Raw genomic sequence first — 22,987 nt, forward strand, 5'->3', positions numbered from 1 at the left:
AGGAGTGAAGGCAATTGCGAAGAGTATACGTGACTAAGCGTCGACTTGTCGGTTAGGTCACAAATAGGGAAACAAGGCTGAAAGGCCACCACAAGTGCTGAACCTAGGCGTTCTTTTCCGCAGTCCAACGTCTTTTCGGGCTGGCCACGCCGCGTGTGGTTGAGGCTTATCCGCACGGGTGCGAGTACAAGCCGGGCTGAGTGTAAATGCGGCTAAAGCCCGGCCACATAGACCCGGAAATCTAGGAGGTGACGGAGAGGATAATCTTTAGGGTTCCCATAAGTGTGTTCCTCTAGAACACTCCGACGCAAGACAAAAATTGTCCGGATTTGATACCTTCTCGGAGGGTGCACCTAGAATCTTGTCGTTGAGGCAACTTAAAAATTTTCATTATTAATTTTTGGATAGAAAAATTACACCAAAATAAAACCCAGTTTGAAAGTTAGGTGACCATAGGTAATCACCTCACGACACGTTGAAAAAGTTTTATTAAGTCGAAAAAATTTGAGGAAAAAATTTGTGCATTGAGTTACCTCTTGAAGTTTAGGAGGAAAATCGATGTAGAACAGTTTTTACCGACGAGGAAAGGGTGTATGAAAGTCGATCTATTGAAGTTAAGGTTGCAAAAAAGAGGGAAAACACACACTTTACTACTATCTGTCAAGTCAATAATTTTCAACATTTATGTCTAAAACTATAGAAAATGTCAAAAACCTTAATAGTTGCAAATTCAAAACCATTTACAAGTCACGCAAAATCTAAAATATGTACCCCAACAGATACCTGTTGTGAATTTTAGGAGTAAATGGATAGGTGTACACAGTTTTACTGTGAGGAAGGAGTCGACAACTTGTCGATTTATCACTTACGACAACTTAGTGTGGTGTATAGATTTGAGGAAGTCGAGGTCTTTAGGATAAGGTTGATAATTTACTACGTCGATAAAGTCAGTAAACTCCGATGTCAAACAACATATGGAAAAAAAAAATGAAAAAATAAAATTTATAAATTCGAAGTGATGATAAAAAGGCTGAGAAGGTAAATTGTAAAGTGAAAGTTCAAAAGTTGTTTCAAGTCACTTTACGTAAACTCGACATTTGTCAAAACTAAGTCTAGTAAAAGTTGACAAATTGCATAAAAAAGACAAAACGAAAATAAACTGGTAAATAAAATAAATAAAATAAATAAAATAAAAATATGTATATATAACATTGCGGTTTATGTAACCTAACAGTGATTTTCGGACAGAAGATGTAATGTTATTTTGTATGTTTTATTAACTAATTAAATTAAACTTGATTGTTAAGTACAATCATCGATAATATCCGTATATTTTCTGTCTTTACATATTAGTAAGGAAAATTATCTTTACAAAGAAGACGGGCATTTCACAGGTTTTGCCCGAACACACCTATTCACGTAAAAATTTTGTATCAGTAACAGGAACGGCCAAAGGTCAACCTAATAGCATAACGAGGCTAGTCATAGCCAGAGGAGGTAAAAACATCTAATAAATACTGAAACTTAGGTGTTTTGTGTAGCACGTTTTAGGGGCCAAATGAAAACTCGTACACAAATTTTGTCAAATTAGGGAAACACTTAACAAGGTTAACAGTGGCAGGAAATTTAAAGAAGTATGTCGCCTATTTTTTGAATTAAATTAATACACACCCCCCCCGCGTTGAAGGTTGTCCTCAGTAACCCCCCGGAGAACCCTTTTTCCAACCCTTGGGGACGATGATTTAAAATGGAAGATGGAACACACACGGACGGCTATTTCACCTCATCGGTTTATAGAGCTCCTGTTCGTTCATGTTTTCAATGGACGAGAGTGAAAATGGAAAGAAAAACGCTATTTGTTGTTTGTTTATATCACGGAGTCTGTTCTTCTTCTCTGTCTTCCGGTTGTTCCGGTTGTTGCCTCTTTTGAATGATGAATACACACTACCGCCACCTGCTGGTAAGGAGAGTTATTGCCACTCACGCATGCGCAGTTCATACGTGCTCGGCTCGGATTTGCGGTTTGTTCCAGTGCGCGAAGTCGGCAAATACGCAGGAGAGTCCGGCGACGCAACAGTCGGTGTCGGCTTCGGCGACTTCTCAGGTGACTGGCCGGTGTATCTGGGCCTTAATGGTTCTTGTTGGAACATAAAAAGAAAGGCAATCGCTGAGATAAGAAGGTGTTGATGTAAGGCTTTAGTTAATAAAAGGACTTTAAACTCGATACTAAAAGAAACAGGTAACCAGTGGAGTGATGCCAGCACAGGGGAATTGTTATCTCTTTTTGTGGTGGTTTTGAATAAGGCTAGACTTGTTTGTGAAACGAACAGCCAGGGAGAATGCATAAACATTAACACAATGTTGTTGATAAAACTTTAAACACTTAAGGAAGACATGTGTGTTCTTTATTGCAGACGATCTGGAGGACAAATGTGAAAAGTTGCTGTGCAAGTGTGACAGAAACGCTGCCAAATGTTTGAGAAAAGCACCCTTCGACCGAAAATATGCCCTATGGCCAGATTTCCTTTGTGGCCATGACCATCCAATGTGTAGTATTTACTGACACAATATTATTTTAATTTTTTTTTAAATATATATTTTTATTGAGTCAGGCACAATGAGTTACATTATAGGGTCTATATTCTTCCCTCCCCCTCCCGGTCCAACACAGTAAAGTAGATAAATAAATAAATACATATATAGGTAAACATTTGGGGTGAAGTGCAGGGACACAACGACATGCTGACTGCAGTGGGGTTTGAACCTGTGACCGCCTGACCCGAACACCTACGCACAACCCACTGCGTCACACGCCTCCCTATTATAAAGATGTGCCTTGGAAATATTTGTTTACATAAATTGTGACCAAACCATTTGAGACCCACTGAGATAACTTAGACTAAAGTTCACTATCTAAACACTCAAGAGTCCTTTACCTCACTGAGCTGTATTATCAGCCTCAATCAATTTAATGTTTTCCAAGTTCAGATACAACATAAGATCTTTAAGCCATAGAGATGCATTAGGTGCTAACGAGGATTTCCATTCTAGTAGTATTCTTCTACGTGCTAATAGAGATGCAAAGGCTATACTGCCCTTAGTTTTCCTCAACATTCGGTGGCCAGGTAGTACTCCAAAAATGGCAGTTTCTGCACATGTTGTCAATACCACGTGCAAGGCCTCAGCAAGGTGTTTGAAAATGCTTGTCCAGTATCAGTTTACTGACACAAACAAGTGCTTTTCCTGTGTGCCTTTTGTAAATAAAGCATTTAACATTAATCATGCTGGCATAAATATCTGACTTGTATTGTTTTTCTTTACTGTTATCAGACTCTTGAATTAAACTTGAAACCGATAAGGAAGTGTTTATGGGGTGCAGTAGAATCACACAATGAAAAGGCAACTTGAGCGTTCCTCTGCCGAAACTCAGACAAAATTCAACCCGGAGGTCAGATGTTTATCCGGGAGGGAACGATCAGATAGCTGCTGCTCACAACAAAAGAACTTTTATTTGTTGAATTACTGAGCAGGGCATTGCCCGAATTAAAGATCTGACGTTGACTCTTTTTTTTCCTTCTGGCTAGTGTTGACTCAGTGGGGGTTTAAAAATAGGGTTCTTGGACATTTGGAAAGCCAATGTGCAAACTGAGGTTTTCATACTTTGCTATTTTAAAAATCTGCTGTGGCACTTTCTTTCCTTTTTTTACCACCATGTATGAAATATTGTCGCTGCAGGTCTTACTTGTTCACTTCCTTTAAAGGCATTAGTGTTCCACTACACTCTTATAGATTGTAATACTTAAGATAACTTTTCACCACGGTCAATAAATAGCTATTAAGTGATCTCATGTGATGTCATTAGCTGTTCATCATCACTTGGTTATTATATGATGTCTATAGACATTGGCCTGCAGATGGTGCCATATTCACTATAATACACTTGAAGCCCACTGGCACAACAGAAATATGCATCTATGGAAACATCCTTGCACAATAAGAGTCTTAATATGACTAGCGTTAATACAAAATATATTATTTAAATATATAAAAAAAGTGATTATGCATTGAAGTTCCTTGTGGCCTGTTGTTGACTGAATGTTTGAATGTTTACATACACTAAATTAGATTTATTTAGGTCCAGTCGGTTTTGGGTTTGGCTTGGGAACCTCCCCAGTGATAGTCCCACTCTCAAGTCCAAACCCCATTTCCCCTCTGCCTCCAGTAAACATGACCACCCGGCTGTAATCAGAGTAAACACAGCCCTCCCAGATGTGACTGCTCAAGTGAGTTTTTACAGTCTATGGTTTTTACACTGCGAAGCTCCGTCCGTGAGTTCACACGGGAAACTCAGTTTCTTTGTTGAGTGAGTGCACCGCTCGTGAGTGTGGACTGAAATGGGAGATGATTCCGTGGTGCAGTGTCCAAAGCCCGGGACTGGAAATAAGTATCTGGGTCATGGCCCACAAACACTTGCCTGATTGTGTCCAACCTTCAGCGGGCATGAGCTGTGAAGTTATGGAAGTCATACGCCTCAATCCGAGTCCCACTGTCCTGTTAAAGTGTGTTGTTTTACTTCTGTTCAAACTAGAATTAAAAGGTATGGAAATGCAATTTATACAACCACTGTGTAGTTAAAGTAATAATTATATGGAAGCCATCAACTGCCATGTTTCCCCCCCCCTGCCTTTTTCCAATGATAAAAGTTTGCATTTATTATTTTTCTCGAGATCTCAAGTTATTTTTGTGATTATCTCAAAATAAAAAATGGTCTTTCCCTCTCATTAAAAGGTAATGACAATCATTCCAGTACTTTATTTCCTCCATCAGTTAATTATTGTTTTCAAGATGAAAAGTTATTGATGTCATTATCTGGAAATACCAAATGTTGTTTTACCGAGACGAAGAGATACGGTCCTATCATGTTTAGTTAATGAACAGTTTTCTTGTTATCTCAACAAACATCAGTATGGCCTTTTGGGGCTTCCGTAACATGTAAACATCTTGTGTTGTATTAAAAGAAACATTAACTAACCTGTTTTTTATGGAAGCCATCAATGGCCATGACATTTTATTTTTCGGTTGTTTTCCTTTTTCAACAACTAACTTGTATTTGTGTCCTTGAATACAAGCCATTGGTGTCATTATCTTGGAATAACAATGTTGTTTCCCCTGGATAATGGGATGATTTTCTTTAGAAATGTACATAATTCATTTGAAATCAGAAAAATAAATGTTTTAATCTGGAATACAGATCATTTTTTGATGGTGAAATAAAAACACATGTGATCTCGAAAGTACAAGTAAAAGGAAAATAAAATGATTGAACCTTGGCCAAAATGAAATGTGCTCTTTTTCTTAGCTGCAGTACATTATAAGTCCGTACTGCAGCTGTTTGAATTCATGATATATGAAACTGATATGAAACATCACAATTGCTGTACCCTCATCTATTTAGCCTTACTTATGTATCTGATTAAATTGGCCGAAAGAAGCTGTCTCATGAGACTCTCTATCTGCTGCCTGTACATGAGGACTGTGGCCTTTCCAGTTTTTCAGCTCTCAACTTTGTTGACATGCAAGTGTGAAATCCAGTTGAAGTGCCTTCCATGACTTCCTACCAGCAGAAGATTTGGACTGCTAGTATGGTGTGTGGTTTCCAAGTTTATATCACATTGATTGTGATAATTTACCACAGATTAACTAACTGTATTTTTCAATTATTTAAAATGAATGAATAACAACTGGAGTGCTGTTGAGTACACAGTTATAAAGGAATACAATACCGAAATGTATCGTATAAAAATCCATGTTTAGTTCAGAATACTACTGCCCACACAAACAAGGAAATCAATGTTCCAACAGCCGACCTGCTGCCAAGTTAATAGGCTGCTTGGTGCAGTCTTTTTTTCTCCTCCTCCTATTTTCGTCTCTGTTGTGTAATTTTTTCCAATAATTTGTTTAGATTTGCAAGTGACATGGAGACATTAGAAAATAAAACAACACATCCACTTAATATGGAAGAAGACCTGCAACCTAATAGAAGCTTAATTACTTATGGTGAGAGGTTTTTATTTTAATATTGGTCAAAATGCTTAAACACACACTAGACATTAGTTCAGCAGTAGTTTAGTTTATTGCTTGTGCCTTCAGCAAATAGATTAAACAATCAATTATTTCAAAATGAAAACTAAATATAAACCATAACAGCTTTGCTGCGTTAAGAATGTCATAAAATGTAATATTACAGCAATACACTAATACTTTAGCAGTACAATTTATTTTAAAATGTGTCTATGTTTACTTTTTGAAAGTATAGATGTGTTTTTTTAACATATTGATATTATTAGATATAAAAGACAAAATCATAAAGAAATTAGACATAGAATAAAAATGTGTATATTCTATCAAGATGTCATTGGGGGGAAATATGATACATACGAGTGTTGTTTACAAGTGTACTAACATTTGAATAGTGACACAGCACAAAACTCACCAAATAACATGGCAGAATAAGAATATAGGCATGTACTTTGTTGCAATAAATGCAGAATTATGTGTGCACCATCTGTCATAACCTTAAGCTTCCACCAGGGGGAGCAATTTACAGAATTACATGAGTTGATCAAAAAAGGAAGCTGACAAAAGGAAAAAAATTGTCAAACGGTTCCAAATAATTATGTTGACATTTATACAAGTTTTAACTTTGCTTGGTGTGACCCATATGGCCAATTAGTTCCAACTTTGGAGGTATTTGTTGTTTTGCTGATGACAGCACATTTCCTGCATTGTGTTGTTTCCTAATTGGAAGTGCAGGCATTATTCCATACAATGCCACAACAGGCAGTAAAAGTGTATATCGTTAAAACGTAATGAATACAGATACGTATTGTGTTGCTATATCTGTTAAAATAGCAGGTGTGAAAAGGCAAACATATTTTGAAAGGTCCTGATAATTGCTTTCCTAATGTTGTAGAGGAAACCTTATGAGACACACTCATTTCCACCAGTGGGATATGTATACATCCATATTTATGGTAAACATTCTTTTGAGATGACATTCTTCTCTTATTTGACCAACTATACTTTTACCAGATAATGTTGATTCAGTTTAAATTATTTTTCTTTCACTATCTGTCAATCCATCTGTGAAAAGTTCAGCAGCAGGAGGGGATAAAACCAATATGAATGAAAGTGCTTTGATTTCTTCATGTTTTTAAAATGGATTAGGGGACCATGAGTCATGAGTTTTATTACAGTATTGTTGAAACTATTGGCAAGACACTATAGAGGTTACCATGGAAATGAGCTACTGGCACTGCAGCATAACATATACTCATACGGCCTTGACTTAATCATGAATATGAATCTATTTTATTGCTGATGTGAAAAAAATCTGAGCACCTACTCTGCATAAACAACACCACTCCACCATGATATGAAATTACAATCAGAGGATAAGCTAAAGGGATAAAACACTGTTGTTTACATGGTTAGAGCTTCTGATTGTCATTGAGAAAAAAAAAGTTGCCATCTGGATTTTATTAAGGTATTGATTAGTTAAATGCAGCATTTCTCCTCCCACTGATGGCAGATGAAAATGTAGTTTTTAAACACGGCATGCAGGTTCCAGGAGTGTCATTCCGATCACCATGTGTCAGTTAACAATGAGTCACTTTAACAGAAGGAATATAATGTTACACTGCAGTGTGAACCAGATATGAGTCATTGATGCTGCTACAACAAGCGTTGCCGCGGAAACTGTCTGCCTTGTGTCTTCTGAGTATGCCTGCTTATAGTGAAATGATGACAATATGAGGGAAAACAGGAAATTGTTAGGGCTAATGGAACAAACTTCATTAAATAGTATTTGATTACCTCAAGAAAAAGCACAAACATACTAGTGAGTACAGTAAAAATGAAAGCAGATGGGATTAATGGCAATCAACTGTTCTTGGTTTATAACATAATCACTGTTTTGAGATAAAAATCTATGTCTCAAAACAATCGCCAATTTAGAAGATGGTCAATTTAGAAGATCTCTGCCATTTCTACCCAATTTTTCAGCACAGAAACACGGCTTAAAATACAGTACTGTTTCAACATAGCTGCATTTTGCCTTACTACAATTTACATTAAGTTAATACAGATATGTTGATTGACAACAGACCCCGGACAAGTGAGTAAAAACGTATGTATATCAGATATTACACCAATTCAAATACTCTGATAGGAGACAGAAAAATACACTTGTAGGTCATATTTGTGTCGTACTGCAAATTGACGACATTGTACTATTTGCAGATATCCAGCATTGCTCTTTGGATGATTTTTTTTTAATAACCACAGATCAGTAGAGTATGTACATGTGCTCATATTGTTACAAAGTATTATGAAAGTACCATAGTGAGCCGAACAGTTTCACATGTTCAAAAGGCACGGACGGGGTTCGAACCCGCGATCTTCGGTTTACGAGACCGACGCCTTACCACTTGGCCACCGCGCCTGCGCTGATGCCAGGTCCTCTATGTAATAAGTATAACAACTACCAGTGTCTTCGCTGTTTATCTATAAAGGTGTGGTTCTAACTAAAAACTATTGTCCTCTGTATAGCAGTGAGGCTCGCCGTCCTTACTCGGAAAATACAGAGGAAATGAGCAGATGAGGTAGGTTTACAGAATAAATGTATTGCTGTCATCCGGCCACAAGGGGAGGCTGTTATCTTTAATGTGTGAACAACACGTGTCTTTCTTTAGAATTTTTCAGAAAGCAGAGGTCTGTGCTCCAGTACCTCCAGTACCTCGTTTATTCACAAAAGAAGCACTGTCACTACCATGAAGGTGAGAAATCGCTCTTTACAGGCTTTTTTTTTGAATAACATGACTTGAGAGAAGTGCATTTACTTAATTAAAAAACAAACCAGTGCAGCTACGGCTACTTTCAGGCCGTAATACAAATGGACACCCTCCAAAAACGTGTAGGATGGAATATCACAGAATAATATGCTATTCTTGAAATCTTGATGTTGTCTCGTGAACTGGGAAAAGTTGATCGTTTGGTCAAGACTTCATTATCCTGGGATCTTGAAATCACGTCAATCTACCCATTGGATTACAAAATGTATTGTCCACATTGCTAAAAGTGAAAGAAAACGTCAGGATTTAGCCACTTGAGTGATATGACCATCACTTTTTGAGAGACCACATAAACATATACAAACAAACTCAAAACGATAAATACTATGCCACCAGACTGAGATAGGTTTGCATTGCTAATTACTATGAGAACCAGTAGGCTGCTATTTTTTCTTCTTCTAAGCAATACAATATGCATGAAGCACAGACTGCAGCATTTTACTGTCTTTCTTTCCAAAACATCAAAGATGAATGCTCGCCTGAGGGGCTTCTTTCTCTCTTTTTTTGGATCAGATATCCTAGAGGCTGTGTGAAAAATGAATAAGACTCATTTCCATTGGGAGTGAGTTAGCAGTGAAAATCACAGATGTGGAGTTCACCTTGACCTGCTTATAGCAAGGCATCAGCACACAGACCAAAAGAGGGGGCTGACTTGAATAAACCACATATGTTGTTGATTTAATTCAGAACACCTTGAAATGGGACAGTTTCTCTGAAAATCCAGCCATTCTTAATTTTTCCATCTGTTTGAAACTTTTACCTAAGATAATAATTTAGACAGCAGTTATATATTGCACCTGTTATGCAGAAAATGTTTTCAGATATATGCTTTAAAGTCCAAAGGGAAAGTGTGAATGTTGACTGTAGAGCTGTAACCCTAATAAATATGTATGTTGTTATTTAGGATTGATGTTTTTTGTGGCATTAATATAAAAATGTATCCGTCATAAAGCAAGCTACAGAACCAATTTTAAAATTTAAAAATTTTAAATAGCTTGAGGTGCTTATAGATTATTTTATAATGTCACATGACATTGTGTATTTAAGCAGCTCTTCTTAATTATCATAAACCCCAACATCACAACCTGAGAGATACAATATGTTCCAGTCAGAGATCACATGGATCTGGGGCATTGTTTTGTTCATGTGGAGAACAGTCAGCAGCACACTCCCTGAGAGAATAAGAAGTATTACTGTAGCAATCTATTTAATTATTTATCAGGCGATTGCTTTGAAAAATCATCATATTTTTGCTGTGCTTCTGCAGGATACACCCCTGAGCCCTGAATATGTGGGAATATTATTATTTTATTCACCCCCCCCTTTTATTTTTTATTATTAAGCTGTTTTCTCATAAGACCAAGAGCGAGACGAAGGAAGATGTTCTTGTCTGAATTCTGGTAACTGACCAGCAAAATGGTATGCTGCACTAATATAGCAAGCTTCATTCTTTTTATAAGCATGTTAGCATTGTCACCTTAGACTTAGAGCAAAAATACAAAAAACTGTACACATGAATATAATTGAAAGGCAGCTAATGAGGAAATGACCACAACTGTGTGTGTGTGTTTTAGAAATCATAACACCATTAGCCACATCTGAGCTAGCCCTCCTGACCAGCTCTGTACCTCAGGTGTTCTCCAATTGAAGTCGCTCTAAAAAAAACAAGATATTGTAAATGAGTTGGCTATGGAGGTGTAATTTTGCTTACCTTTGGAATGCAGCAAGGCTAACTGATATCTACTGTTTTTAGTCAATTGTACTTCTCAATCAAACGATTATCTAGAAAATGGTGATAAATGTCAATCAGTGTTACCCAAAGCCCAAGAAGATGTCCTCCAAGTTCAGAGATATTCAGTTTACTAACTGACATAAATTTCACTTAATCATTTTTCTTGGACAATGAAAATAGTTGAGTTATGTGGAAGCTTGTGTTACCAGGCAACACGGCTTTTAGCAATTTAATCTAATTTCCTTACATTACATTGTATAACATAACTAAACTGAGCTTAACTATTATTAAAGATGTATGAGTTCATATGGAAAAAACTTGGTTAAAGCAATGTTGTGCCAGGACATATTTGCTATCATACTGTACATACTGTAACAAATATGTCCTTGATATCAAGCTGAATAACATATCAGACATCCTTCGTTTCAGATCATTCGAGTTAGAGAGAGAGAAGTTCTAAATGTTTTATGATGGAAATTAGCTCAAAGCTAAATCTGGCACTGTTACGCTTGATACATTTGAATGTTTTAAGTGTTCATTACTATGCATTGTCCCTGCCAAATAAACGATAAAATTAAATAAATAAATAAAAATAAGTTGTGAAGAGCCCATCCTTTTAGCATTTAGAAATGTTAATATAATGTCTTTAACGTGTACTCTTCCCTGTCTTTAACCATTTGTTTTAGTTGTGATATTCAACCAAATGCATGTTTGTGACTGACAAGTTAAAATCTTGAAGTAATATGTGTTTTTATGTATCGCAATCCAGAGAAATGCAAGTGGCAGCCAACAGCGTGAGTCTTTGCTGGTGCTGTGTGAGAAGAAAATGGCTCATTGTGAGAAGGGTATGCTGATGTGACCCCGGCTACAGCCAGACATGCAAGTGTGAAATCCAGTTGAAAGGTAAGCAGCTGATAAAGCTATACAACAAAGGCGACATCATCTCTCCCCCTCTGTCCAAAACATCTTGTCATCCATCTCTCTTCTCCATACGTTTGCATTCACGTCCTCTTTCTCAACTTCTGCAGATAGATTTAATAAAATATAACTTTGTCATGCAGTTCATTGAAAAGCCTTCGGGACTGAAACGTGTTATGTCTAAGAAACACATTTGATTTGACACTACTTACCTTATGCTTTTCTTTTATTCCGTTTTTAATGTGTTTACTGAGCAATTAGGTGCACATCACTAATGCCTGTTGGGTCTGTTACCATAGCTACGATCCGATTGTGCAGACAATCATCTGGTCCTTGTTTCCTCCAATAGGGTCGCACGGCTGAAGCTGCAATATAAAGTAAAGATGCTCATCTTTCAGCAACACACTAGTAAGAATCAGAAACAGGTTCATGAGTATGAGAAAGTGTTGTAGAGTGGCAGGCGGGGGACTGCGCCCAGTCATGGCGGACCACAGAAACAAGATCCGACGAGCCACACAGCAGGAGAGGAAGGTGAGAGCATCTACCATTTTGAAATTAAACTCCTCTTATTGTTCAGTGAAAGAGTTTGGCGGAACAAGACAGTGACATTAAACAAGGACCGCCTTTGCATTCAGGCTTTGAACGCAAAAAGAGACCAATTGTAACAAAAGGGAAGTGTCACTTTAAATGAAATGCACTGGTTGCATGAATGCTAACAGACAGATAGACTGCTTATAAAGATATAAATGTAGTCTGAACCTTCTCAGGTTCAAATTTAGTTTCACTTGGTGGGACAAAAGAAATCCAGTTGATCTTTGCTTCGAAATATGTCATTATTACGTTTCACAACACTTATTATTATTCCACATAATCTATTGTTAATGAAAAAACACATTTTAAAGTAGTTGGATACAGTTCTGGCCTCATCAAAGAGACCTGCAAATCTCATCAATCAGAACATCTGAGGAAATGATGCGTTCAGGGACAATCATGGGGAGCTTTGAGACCAGGCTTGTTGAAATCAAAGGCCTGAGAGCTGAGATATTTTTTTTACAGGCTATCTGTATCCTTCAGAGAAAAAATAAATGTGGTCAGTTAATCTGCGGCTTGGAAAAGGACAACAGCCAATGCAGCATGTTCAAGCTGCCCCCCTACTGGGCGGCCCATGAGCCTGTCGATGTGGTGGTTTGATGTTGGATGGAAAATAAGAACCCCCCACAACAAACAGAGAGGGCTGGAACAGAGAAAGAGAGGGTAGAAAGGGAAGAACCATCGACAGATGGACTCTGTTGTGATTAAAGATGGCGGCAGCCTTTACTGCAGACTACGAAGGACTATACTCGATCCATAAAAAAGCGGTGGGAGTTGTCTGCGATTCAACACAACAGAACCAAGAACCTCACAGTAAGGTAAACCAGCAGGTATGATGTCTGCTTTTGAATCTCTGAGGATGAAAACTACGGTTACCAGCAACTTTCCATTGTGTTGTGTATCGCTCTTTTATGTCTGTTATCGTTGCTCCTCTCAGTGCCATACTGGTTTTGTTGTGTCCTCCCTTTCATCAAAACCGAAGCAAATCATTTGATTTGACCAGTGAATGTGCATCCCATGACCAGAGTCCTGAAGAGCCCGATAGACTAAAGGCTTAAATTAATTTTCATTTTTTCCAAGCCAGCAGACGTCTGACAGTGCACTTTCACCGTTTGGTACATGGTTACGAATGTATGTCTTTGTCATTATATCACCATAGGAATAATGTTCCTTCTTTAATAGGATTGTTTTCTTCTTGTGGGAATATGGTGCTTTGTGAGCTTTAATATCCATCAAAAATAAACTCAAGTCTGAAAATTGCTCAATCGTCTGTGCCTAATCCACTCCAAGGCTTGTTAGTCATGATATATTCAGCCAGGACAAAGGACATCAGCAGGACTCCAGAATACATTTTCTGACAGTCTTTTGAAATTACGCTTTTAGTTCAGAACTTAACACAGACATTGAATAAATGTAATATGATATATTTTTTAAATTAACAGCGTGTCTTTAATAATAATAACTCAGTCTATCACATAAACGGTTTTGAGTGTCTGAATATCACCTAAAAGCCCTGTGTATGTTAACCATTTTTTTATTTTGAGCAGTTTTATGTCTTGTTGTTACTTTTGTTCTTCTCAACTTTTATTTATATATTTTTAATATAGCCAGTTTTTATAAAGTAAACATCTCTATTGTTTGCACTTCATTTATACCTGTTAATGGGCTTTTGTTCATCAGATAGTCCTCAACAGAGATAAGCCTATTTCAGCCAAGGCCTCTACTAGGGAGTGTTAATCCACACTGACAGGTGGAACAAAATAATGAAAGGACTGAGTGGGAAACATTAAGTTGTCCTCTAGTAACACTTAACTGCAGAAGGATGTATGACAATTCAACAAATATTTGAAAACTTGAAAATAACCCCTAATAAGAAACAGATCTTTCACACCAAGGCTTTCAAGAACTAGATGTATTGATCTATTCTGACACAAAATACTTATTTTACATAAGCCTAGCTGATTTCATAAATAACCAGATCTGGAGCGGAGAATCGCCTTCTATTGTTCCTCTGTCTGCGGAGCAGCTCCACAGGGCCAGTTGCTTCAGGGCTTCATGTTTGTAGTTGCTGAGAAAGGGAAGAGCATTTTTCTTTCCAGACATTTCTAGCTGTTCCAGGGATTCACTTTACTAACCTTCTGGTCACACGACTTGTGGTGCAGTTTGCTGTAAAACATGTTTGTATGGGGGTAGCAGGGGTTAAAAGTCTTAGTGGTGCATATACAGCTTACCGGATGGATTAATGCACTGTGAATACATGAATTGTTGATAATAACAAGTGTAATAATATAAGGCTGAATGCTCAAAGCTGTCTGTAATGAAATTATGATTTTATGATAATCCTGTTAGGTCAGTGATGATGAATGTATGCAGTGTTTGAAAGGTTATTTTTTAAGTGTAGAGGGTTTTATTTTTTACTATTGACCCTATTTTGAAATAGTGGTTTGAATTGACTCGATTCCAAATCAAATGACTTGAGTCTACATCTCTGCTACATACTTCCAAAGAGGGAATATAGCAGCTCCACAATATCATTAGTTTGAATCCGCCTGTGACCTGTAGCATACCTTTGTTCATCCTTAAAATAAATCAAAAGTTAATATATGTTTTCTATGGTCCAGTTTTAAAACAAACTGGGTGATGCTATGAGTTGAAGGTCAGAGTCCATCAGAGTTCAGTAGATACTCAGAAGTCCACAGGGGAAGACAATAATACAAAATCAACATCATTTCATGATAACCCATATTTCTTCACTTTACTTATTTCCATCACTAAATATTTAACCTTGAGCCTTTGAGTGTGAGAAGTCTCATTTCAGAAACTGCTTTTGATTAGGTTTGACTGATGGGTAGAGATAAAAGGTATAGGAACTGATCTGAAAACCCACATTAGCTGTCTGCAGCCTAAAATTGACTAAAGTGTTACTTTTCCTTGATTCTCTTCACGTACAGCCCTCCCTCTGATGATGCAAGGCTCTTACCCCTGTTGCTGACGTTTAAAAAATCCCTGTATCATTCAATTTTGCTGCTGAGGATATTTAATGGGTTCTTATGCCTGAAGTAATGGGGTATCTCAAAGCTCTAAACTGTGACAAGTGAGACTATGTCTTACCAGATGTTATGTCTACAGCAACAGTGTCACAATGTTCTTGGATATGATGAAAAAGGAAAAAGCGTAATCAAAACGTTTTTATAAGTACATCATTATGTTCAACAAGCCCCTCTTGAGAGTTAACAGTGGAAAGTATTAGCATCAAAATAATTATAAAGAACCAAAAGTAAAGGTTCTTTTCACAATATTTTTTTATTTTTGTATTATAAGGAATACATTTATTTGTACATCACTTTCATGTTGCAGTAACATAGGAACTTATTTTTCCTAATTATTCTTTTTAATTTTTTAATTTCTTCTATTTCAACAATTAGACATTTTATACATCCGCGAAACAAACAAAATTAGTAGAAACGGGATTATTCTCTCTTGTAGTTTGTGGATTTACCCCAACAAGTCAATTAATAAAGTAATATAAATAAAGTTTTATTTTAAGTAAATCTGTCATAAGTGTTATTGCCTCTGATATATAGTGTAATAGAATGATAAAAAAGCAAAATTGTAGTGGTTTTTTAATGGTAACTATCCCCCGCTGGAGCTTGCCTTATCTTATTGGCATCATGAGAGAACGATTAATTAACATGGAAGCATATAGAAGTATATATATCTGTACATGTCTAACCCATTGTAATAATCATACATTAGTTCCTTCTGCTGTGTATGAAGCAGGCCTAACACATATCTCTTCCTCTCTTCAGGAACAAATGGATGGAAAAGACAAACTGTCATGGCGACGTTCTGCTTTGGCCAGGCCTTCTTCTTTCAAGGTGATGAGAGGGAAGCTGCCATTACCGCAGCCCTGTGTGTTAAAACATAATGCTATGGAATCCTCAGTAAATGGATGTACTGCTGGAGGATGTCTGAGGAAGACAGTCAAACTCAAGGTAAAACATGTTTTATCTGTAAATTATCATTTGCATGGGATATATTTAAGATGGCCATCATGTCTTCTTTAAAAATACTGGAAAGCTTTTTTAAGGCAGAAGCAGTCTAGGTTCTTTGTGAGAACCTTGCAATGCTTGAAAACAATAATAGTAGATGGTCAGAGAAAATAATCGATACTATGAAAGTAGAATGGAGTGTTTGAGTATCAGGATGCTTAAATTGTTGCTGCCCAAAATCAATTTTGCCTGGAGGAAGCTGAAGTGTGTTGGCTTTTTTTCATGTTTTTTTCTTGCTGGCATACATATTGTACGCACTGTGTACGCTGCACACTTTTCCTTTCTGTTTGAGCAGGCATTTCAGGTGATAAGATGAGACAGGGTGTGAAATATATATGCCTGCTCTTTCTCACGGTGCCAAATGGTTTGATGTAATTACATCATCAAATGCGTTTATGTTTTTATGGTTTCCCATCAGACTTTCATCTTAGACTCAGTAAAACAGTGTGACTGCTGAAAGATTTCCTGGAATGAAAGCCTTTATTGCTGCGTTTGGTCTATCATGACAGTCTTTGCACTGTAAAGTCACACGGTAATGACAGGATTAAGTGTGTCAAACAGTGCTGTAATATCTGGTAAATGTTCTGTTAAAGAGCATTGCATGTCTTTTTCAAAATATCAGCAGTAGTTGTTACAATGTACATATAAAGGCACAATATTTAAGTTATTTTGCGTGCCTACGTTGTTGTTGCAATACCACAGTGTTAAACGGAAGACGCATGTCACTGCTTGATTTGGTTTTCAGTAATTGGCGTATTGGATTTGTTAGTAATTAACATAAACAAACCAACAACATCCTCACATAGCATTTGCAAAGCTTTTGGTAATATTGAGCTAGGATACATATAATTAAAACAGAGGGAAATTATTGTTACATTGCGTGCATCATAACTGTTTAAAGGTCATGCAAGGTCACTGCAATGTGTCTACATTGTAAACCTGACATGAAATCCACTGATTGCATATTGTTGAAGAAGAATAATTGTTACTATGCCTGTGTTCAGTTTGTGGTAGAGACTGGTAGTTAGATTATTTGAAAATGGTCCTTTAGGTGTTGAAGTAAAAATAATGTCCCTATGTTTACCGCGGTCAGCTGTACTAGTAAAACCTCTAGGCGTAAAATTGAACGACAAAGTCCACCTGAATACACCACCAAGCAGTAAAGTTATATCATGACATTGATTTAACTGAACAACAAACCTGACCCAGTGAAGTCACCTGGTGCAGGTTTCATAAAAACCTGCAAACAAACACTTTCTACTTTTAAAACTGTAATGCAACACTCAGATGTGTAATGGGCAAATAAAGGACCTTTTTTAAAGAGGCACTTGACCGATTTGATAAATTAGGCTCAGTTTACCTGTCAAAGTGAGTACTGCCTGTTAATACTTCCCCATTGTCTTATCTTAAGGAGAACAAATAACTGATCCTATCATGTTTTCAGTTTAAACCACACTAGGGATTTAAAATCAAGAAAAGGCGCTCTCCAGCAATTTTGTTTTTTCATTCCATAAACTTTGTACACCTGCAGGACAACATATATGCAGCAGATGCAGAGTTGTCCTGCAGGTGCACCAGAATGAAAAACAAAATTGCTGTGCCTTTTTTAATGTGGGTGCATTTTTATTAATAACATACAAACAAAACAGGCTCTAAAAATACTTTGAGATCCGTATTGAATTCTTACAATGGTAATATAATTCATATATTCAATGTATGGATTTTCCTCCTACCCCAATAGAGGTTTGAATAAAAAAACATATAGCCTAGTTACTGTAGGATATCTAATTTTATGAATTTTAGCCACATTTCAGTAAGCCAAAGAGCTAGAAAGGGAATTCTATGAGCTCATTTTCAAGATATTCATTGTAATTCTTATGAGACAGAAAAAAAAGCAGTGTAGCACATGTAGCAAACTAAACAGTGGTAATGTGTGTAGTGAACGGGCGAGGCGCTGTGCATCATCCGCGGTGAGCCTCCGCTCCGCACAGACACTGAGAGACAGTCATGGAGAGGCGGACAGCGGACTGTTTTCTTTGTTATTTTTAAAGTCTTGCGACTCTCAACCATGTCACTGTTGGCGGGGACGTGTGCCGGTCCAAATGTCCGATGCACCCGAAAGCAGCAAGAAGATTTTCACCGGTGAAGTATATGTCACTTTTTTCCTCCCGAGCTCAGAGATTGGGATTGCGGTATAGTCGGGAGATATGTGCCATCGCTTTGCTGCTTGTAAATCTGTTCGGGGACCGGTGTGGGGTTCCCTCTGTCCTCTGACGCTACGGGAAATGTTTGCGGTCGCCCTGTTGTTCGTTTAGTTTAGCGACTGTTAGCGGACACAGTACAGATATTAATAGGTGAATAGTGTGACAAAGTTGTGCACTTGTCGGTCGGCTGCTGAAAGGCCTGGCACTGTGTATGTGAACGTGTGTATGTGAACGTGTGTGTGTGTGTGTGTGTACGGAGTTTGTTTCTGGCTCCCCTCCCCCACTCGCCGCTGCTGTTCTGCTCATTCTGGAAAGGCCAAGACATGAATGTGATGAGAGGCTCACTTCAAAAAAGGAACAAACGGATACAGTTGCAGAAAAAAGGGACATTTACTAGACTCTGCTGATATCACGCATAAATTGTCCTGTGAGGCCACACACACGTCACACCTGTGACCGCAGAACCGTTAATTTCAATATCAATGCGCTAACCGAACATAACTGGCGCGGATTTATCATTACACACAGGTAGCGAGATGACTGCTAGGTTAACCGGCATATCATTAGCATTCATAAACCATGCATTCTTATTTTCAAACAGCCCGTGTTTTTTCTTTGATTATCATTTATTAGTGCAGAACACCTGGCCTTAAACACAGTGCACGTGCTGCCCACACTTCAGGATTGTGCAGAGAAAAGGCACTGTTGGCCAGTGTTGTCTTTACTGTCTTTGTTTAATCAGGAAAATGATTTGTAGCTGTATTGGAAAAGACAAGAGAGTGGGTGTGCCCTAAAGGGTACGTGAAGGCAACCATTAAAACAATATTTGTGAAATCCCAGCTAGTGTAAACCCAGCTGTCAGAATTCTTTTTTAATACTGAAATGCTAAATCTTATTTTTTCACAATTTTCTTTGTAATCCCAAAACCCATTACAGCAAGTGCACAGAGCTATACATAGGATGTGAGCCATTGCTGAACACCATAATGTTGTCCTGCTCTCAGCTTTCAAGAAATATTGGCTTCTGCGCAAATGTGTGAATTTAAACAGCTAGAGAAAATTGGCTATTTCCTCCCCCTACATTGTGGCTACACTTGGGAATTGGCACTTTAAATGGTTTCTGACACTGTATCTGGGTAGCTTAATTATGAGCTGAATGTACAGTGTTCAGAGGTGGAGATATACACACGACTATTCGTTGCGTAGCAAGAAAGCTCAGGGAAAACACATGAGGACAATGACATGTCCTTGAAGGAGACATTCAACCCTTAAAATCATAAGCTATTTTGCAGAGGGCAGGGGAATGAAGAGAGAATATGATACAAGGATCAATAAAGTATAATTTGCAGCACTGCTCATATCAGCTAATAGCAGAGACTTCTTCATTATTGAGTTCATACTGTAAATCTCAGAGGATGTAACTGCAGTAGCTATGTAAAGTAATGCTATGCTTGTGCATATAAATCAGAGGATATTACTGCACATTACCACTACACCATATTCACACTGCTGCCGAGTAGATTTGCTGCCTCCAGGGCCAGGCGGCACTGAAGCCACGACTCGGGCTTGGATTACCACAACACTCCCACATAACTCAGAATGTGACTCAGTGCGGCACAATTATAGACCATCAAACCACTTTCTAGACTATCAAACCACAGTATAAACCAAATGAGTTTAAGCTTTCAATGTCTGCTTAAGCTTGCAGATGTTATGCAGAATTTGCTGATACAGATTGAGTGCAGGAAATGCTTTTTCTTTCTTATTTTTGTGCTGAAATATGTGTTTTGGTGACAGTTGTTCTATTGTATTGATTACCTTATGAAATGTTGGTTCACTGTATTCCTTATATGTGACTTGCTCTATCGAAATCACATTGACGCGAAAACACACTTTGAGTTTTATACACTGTTGGAAAGAGGAGATTCCTAGCTTTCTAATGATATCAGGATTGTTTTTTATACTCCAAATATTAAGCAAAATATGTCACATTATTGGAGTGTAAGCAGCTGATATTGTAAGCATACTGTGCATAATGCATACCAATAAAAGGTAAACCAGTTCATAATCTTTGTACTGCATTAGTGGTTTGCATTAGATTGTCTCACATTTACAAATCTTCAGGATTTCTGCAGGAAGTGCATTCATTTTAATGTTCAGCTGCAAACTGGCCACATGAGTTTATCATGAAAATCTGATAAAAATGTGAACCATGCAATATTCACTTAGAGGTACTAATCCTCTTTAAACCAGGCGTATGGCGAATATGGGACATGTGGATTGACCTTTTGTTAGCTTATCAATTTATACTGAATAGAGTGCTTTATCATTAATCTGAGAATGAGTTTTAAAATATCTTCTTATAGTACCATTCTGTCAAGGCTAGCATTACTCTATCTTTAAGTGATGTGCTGAAGCTGTGTCTCATTATTTATTTCCCCCCTTGCAGGAGTTTCTTTGCAGTGGAATAAGTAGAGGTCTGGATCTAATAGTTGTGCAGTGTGGGCTCTGCGGGGACGTGGTTTATGGATGCTGGGACTATGAGCATAAGCGACAACAGGAACTACTTAGCAGACCTGGGAGGCAGCTTCACTGAGGATGCTCCTAGACCTCCAGTTCCAGGGGAAGAAGGTGAGCTGGTGTGCAGTGATGGGCGCCAGTACAGCAACTTCGGGTTCTCCTCCAAGAACGAGAGCCTCAAATGTGAGTCGTCTGTGGCTACACCCAGGCGCCCTGACTTGGACCTTGGTTATGAGCCGGAGGGAAGTGCCTCCCCTACTCCGCCTTACTTAAAGTGGGCCGAATCTCTCCACTCCCTCCTGGATGACCAAGATGGCATCCACCTGTTCAGGACGTTTCTCAAGCAGGAGGAGTGTGCGGACATGTTGGACTTCTGGTTTGCGTGTAGTGGCTTCCGCAAACTCGAAGCCAATGAGGGTAACGAGGAAAAGAAAGTCAAACTGGCAAAAGCCATCTATAAGAAATACATCCTGGACAACAATGGGATTGTTTCCCGACAGATTAAACCGGCCACCAAGTCATTCATCAAAGACTGCGTCATGAAACTTCACGTTGACCCTGCAATGTTCGACCAGGCTCAGACTGAGATACAGACTATGATGGAGGACAACACATATCCCTTGTTTCTGAAGTCTGACATATATTTGGAAAACACGCGGACAGGTGGAGAGAGCCCTAAGCTGTTCAGCGATCACAGCTCTCTTTCTGGGAACGGAAAGGGATTGTCGGGTTATTTACCGACTTTAAACGAAGACGAGGAGTGGAGATGTGACCAGGAGCCAGAGGAGCAGCCCGAGTGTGACCCAACGCCGAGCAACCGGCTTACCCAGAAGCTGCTGATGGAGACGGTCCCGCAGCGTGTTGCCAACAGCGGCAGATTCCAGGACAGTCACGAGTACAGGTAAATCCTCCCAGCTATCTAAACAAAAAAAACTTCACCTCTAACTGCAAAGCTTTATTCTCTGCAAACTGCTGAATTAGAAATAAACCTGAAACCCCACAGTACCATGAACGCTGCTTGAAGTCTGAGATGAAAACAGTGTGAGTGTAGCACCAGAGACAGCTCAGATGAGAGGAAGAAGGTGCATTCAGAGGAAATGTCAGAGGCGGTAGAAGTTAACTTGTTGTTAGAAGTTTGAAGTAGTGTTCTTGGTTTTTCTTGTGCAGGTACTGGGGGATTCGTGTTTTCCCATCGGACAGGGTTTTGTAGGAAAAAGAGTTCAGAATCTCCTATGTTTAAAGAAGAGCCTTATGAAAGCACTTACCCTGAAAACTGGTATTTCTTTCTAACTTTTTTCAGAATTTTCTATCATTTGTTTCTCTTTTAATAACTTAGGTATTATGTTTCACTATTTAATATAGAGATCTTAAACTTGTTTTCTAATGCCATAGCCATTAATATTGATTTGGTAGCTATTATAATATAATATTAACTCGGATGACAATCTTGTCAAACAAATAAAAAAAAGGAAGACATTGCATCAGGGACTGTTGTAGTTAAATATTGGACACACCCTATTTCTGACAATAAAAATGTACATGACTATGCACATTTGCTTCATATTGAATTACTTCTAAATCAATGTGCTCCTTAGAGGTGGAAATGTGTTATATTTCATACACTATCAGAATCAATAAATACAAAAGTAATGTTTTTTTCCCCAAATCGAGTTAAAGCCCTCAACTTGATACCCAGGTTTACATTTGCAGATAACTCAACCTACCAATACCAGCAGATGGTCTAGAAACTTGGATTTCAAGTGACTTTGTGTGCTTCAGTGCAATGTGTTACTGTTGTCCGTATGTTTATTACAGCGGGATTCAAATAATGTTCTCTCAGATTTAAAAATGCTTTTCACTCTCAATGTGAGAGGTCAAAGTCGATTCTCCCAGATGTCAGTATCTGCTAATGGCCGGTCGATTCTGAGAAACGCTTATTCGGTTTCAAGCATTTAGACACATGTGGACAGAGTTAAAGAGGGCTGTCCTTGGATTCCATTCATTGATCAGTTGTTTTAAATTCAGCAGTATGAATGCAGAGGTTGCAGCTGTTAACAGA

The 22,987-nt window shown here is 38.1% G+C and overlaps 2 protein-coding genes and 1 non-coding gene across 3 annotated transcripts in view; 2 read left to right on the top strand and 1 right to left on the bottom strand.

The window, feature by feature from the left end:
* Nucleotides 1–11,503, top strand: part of LOC104966493 (Fanconi anemia group J protein homolog) — a 44,103-nt gene extending 32,600 nt beyond the window's left edge. Inside the window, exon 12 of the mRNA XM_010795680.1 lies at nt 11,414–11,503. Coding sequence (XP_010793982.1) covers nt 11,414–11,503 — 90 coding nt within the window. The remainder of the gene's footprint in view (nt 1–11,413) is intronic.
* On the bottom strand, nt 8,432–8,503 carry trnat-cgu (transfer RNA threonine (anticodon CGU)). Its single transcript has one exon. It is a non-coding gene; the product is annotated as a tRNA-Thr (tRNA).
* Nucleotides 11,504–12,847: 1,344 nt separating the features above from the next.
* On the top strand, nt 12,848–21,833 carry LOC104966494 (axin-1-like). Its single transcript, XM_010795681.1, has 3 exons — nt 12,848–12,983; nt 15,963–16,148; nt 20,858–21,833. Exon 3 carries the CDS (start codon nt 20,934–20,936, stop codon nt 21,831–21,833), a length of 900 nt encoding a protein of 299 aa, XP_010793983.1. The 5' UTR covers nt 12,848–12,983; nt 15,963–16,148; nt 20,858–20,933.
* The last annotated feature ends 1,154 nt before the right edge of the window (nt 21,834–22,987 follow it).

Source organism: Notothenia coriiceps, unplaced genomic scaffold, assembly GCF_000735185.1.
Source record: "Notothenia coriiceps isolate Sejong01 unplaced genomic scaffold, NC01 NC01_scaffold00037246, whole genome shotgun sequence".
NCBI classification, from domain to species: domain Eukaryota; kingdom Metazoa; phylum Chordata; class Actinopteri; order Perciformes; family Nototheniidae; genus Notothenia; species Notothenia coriiceps.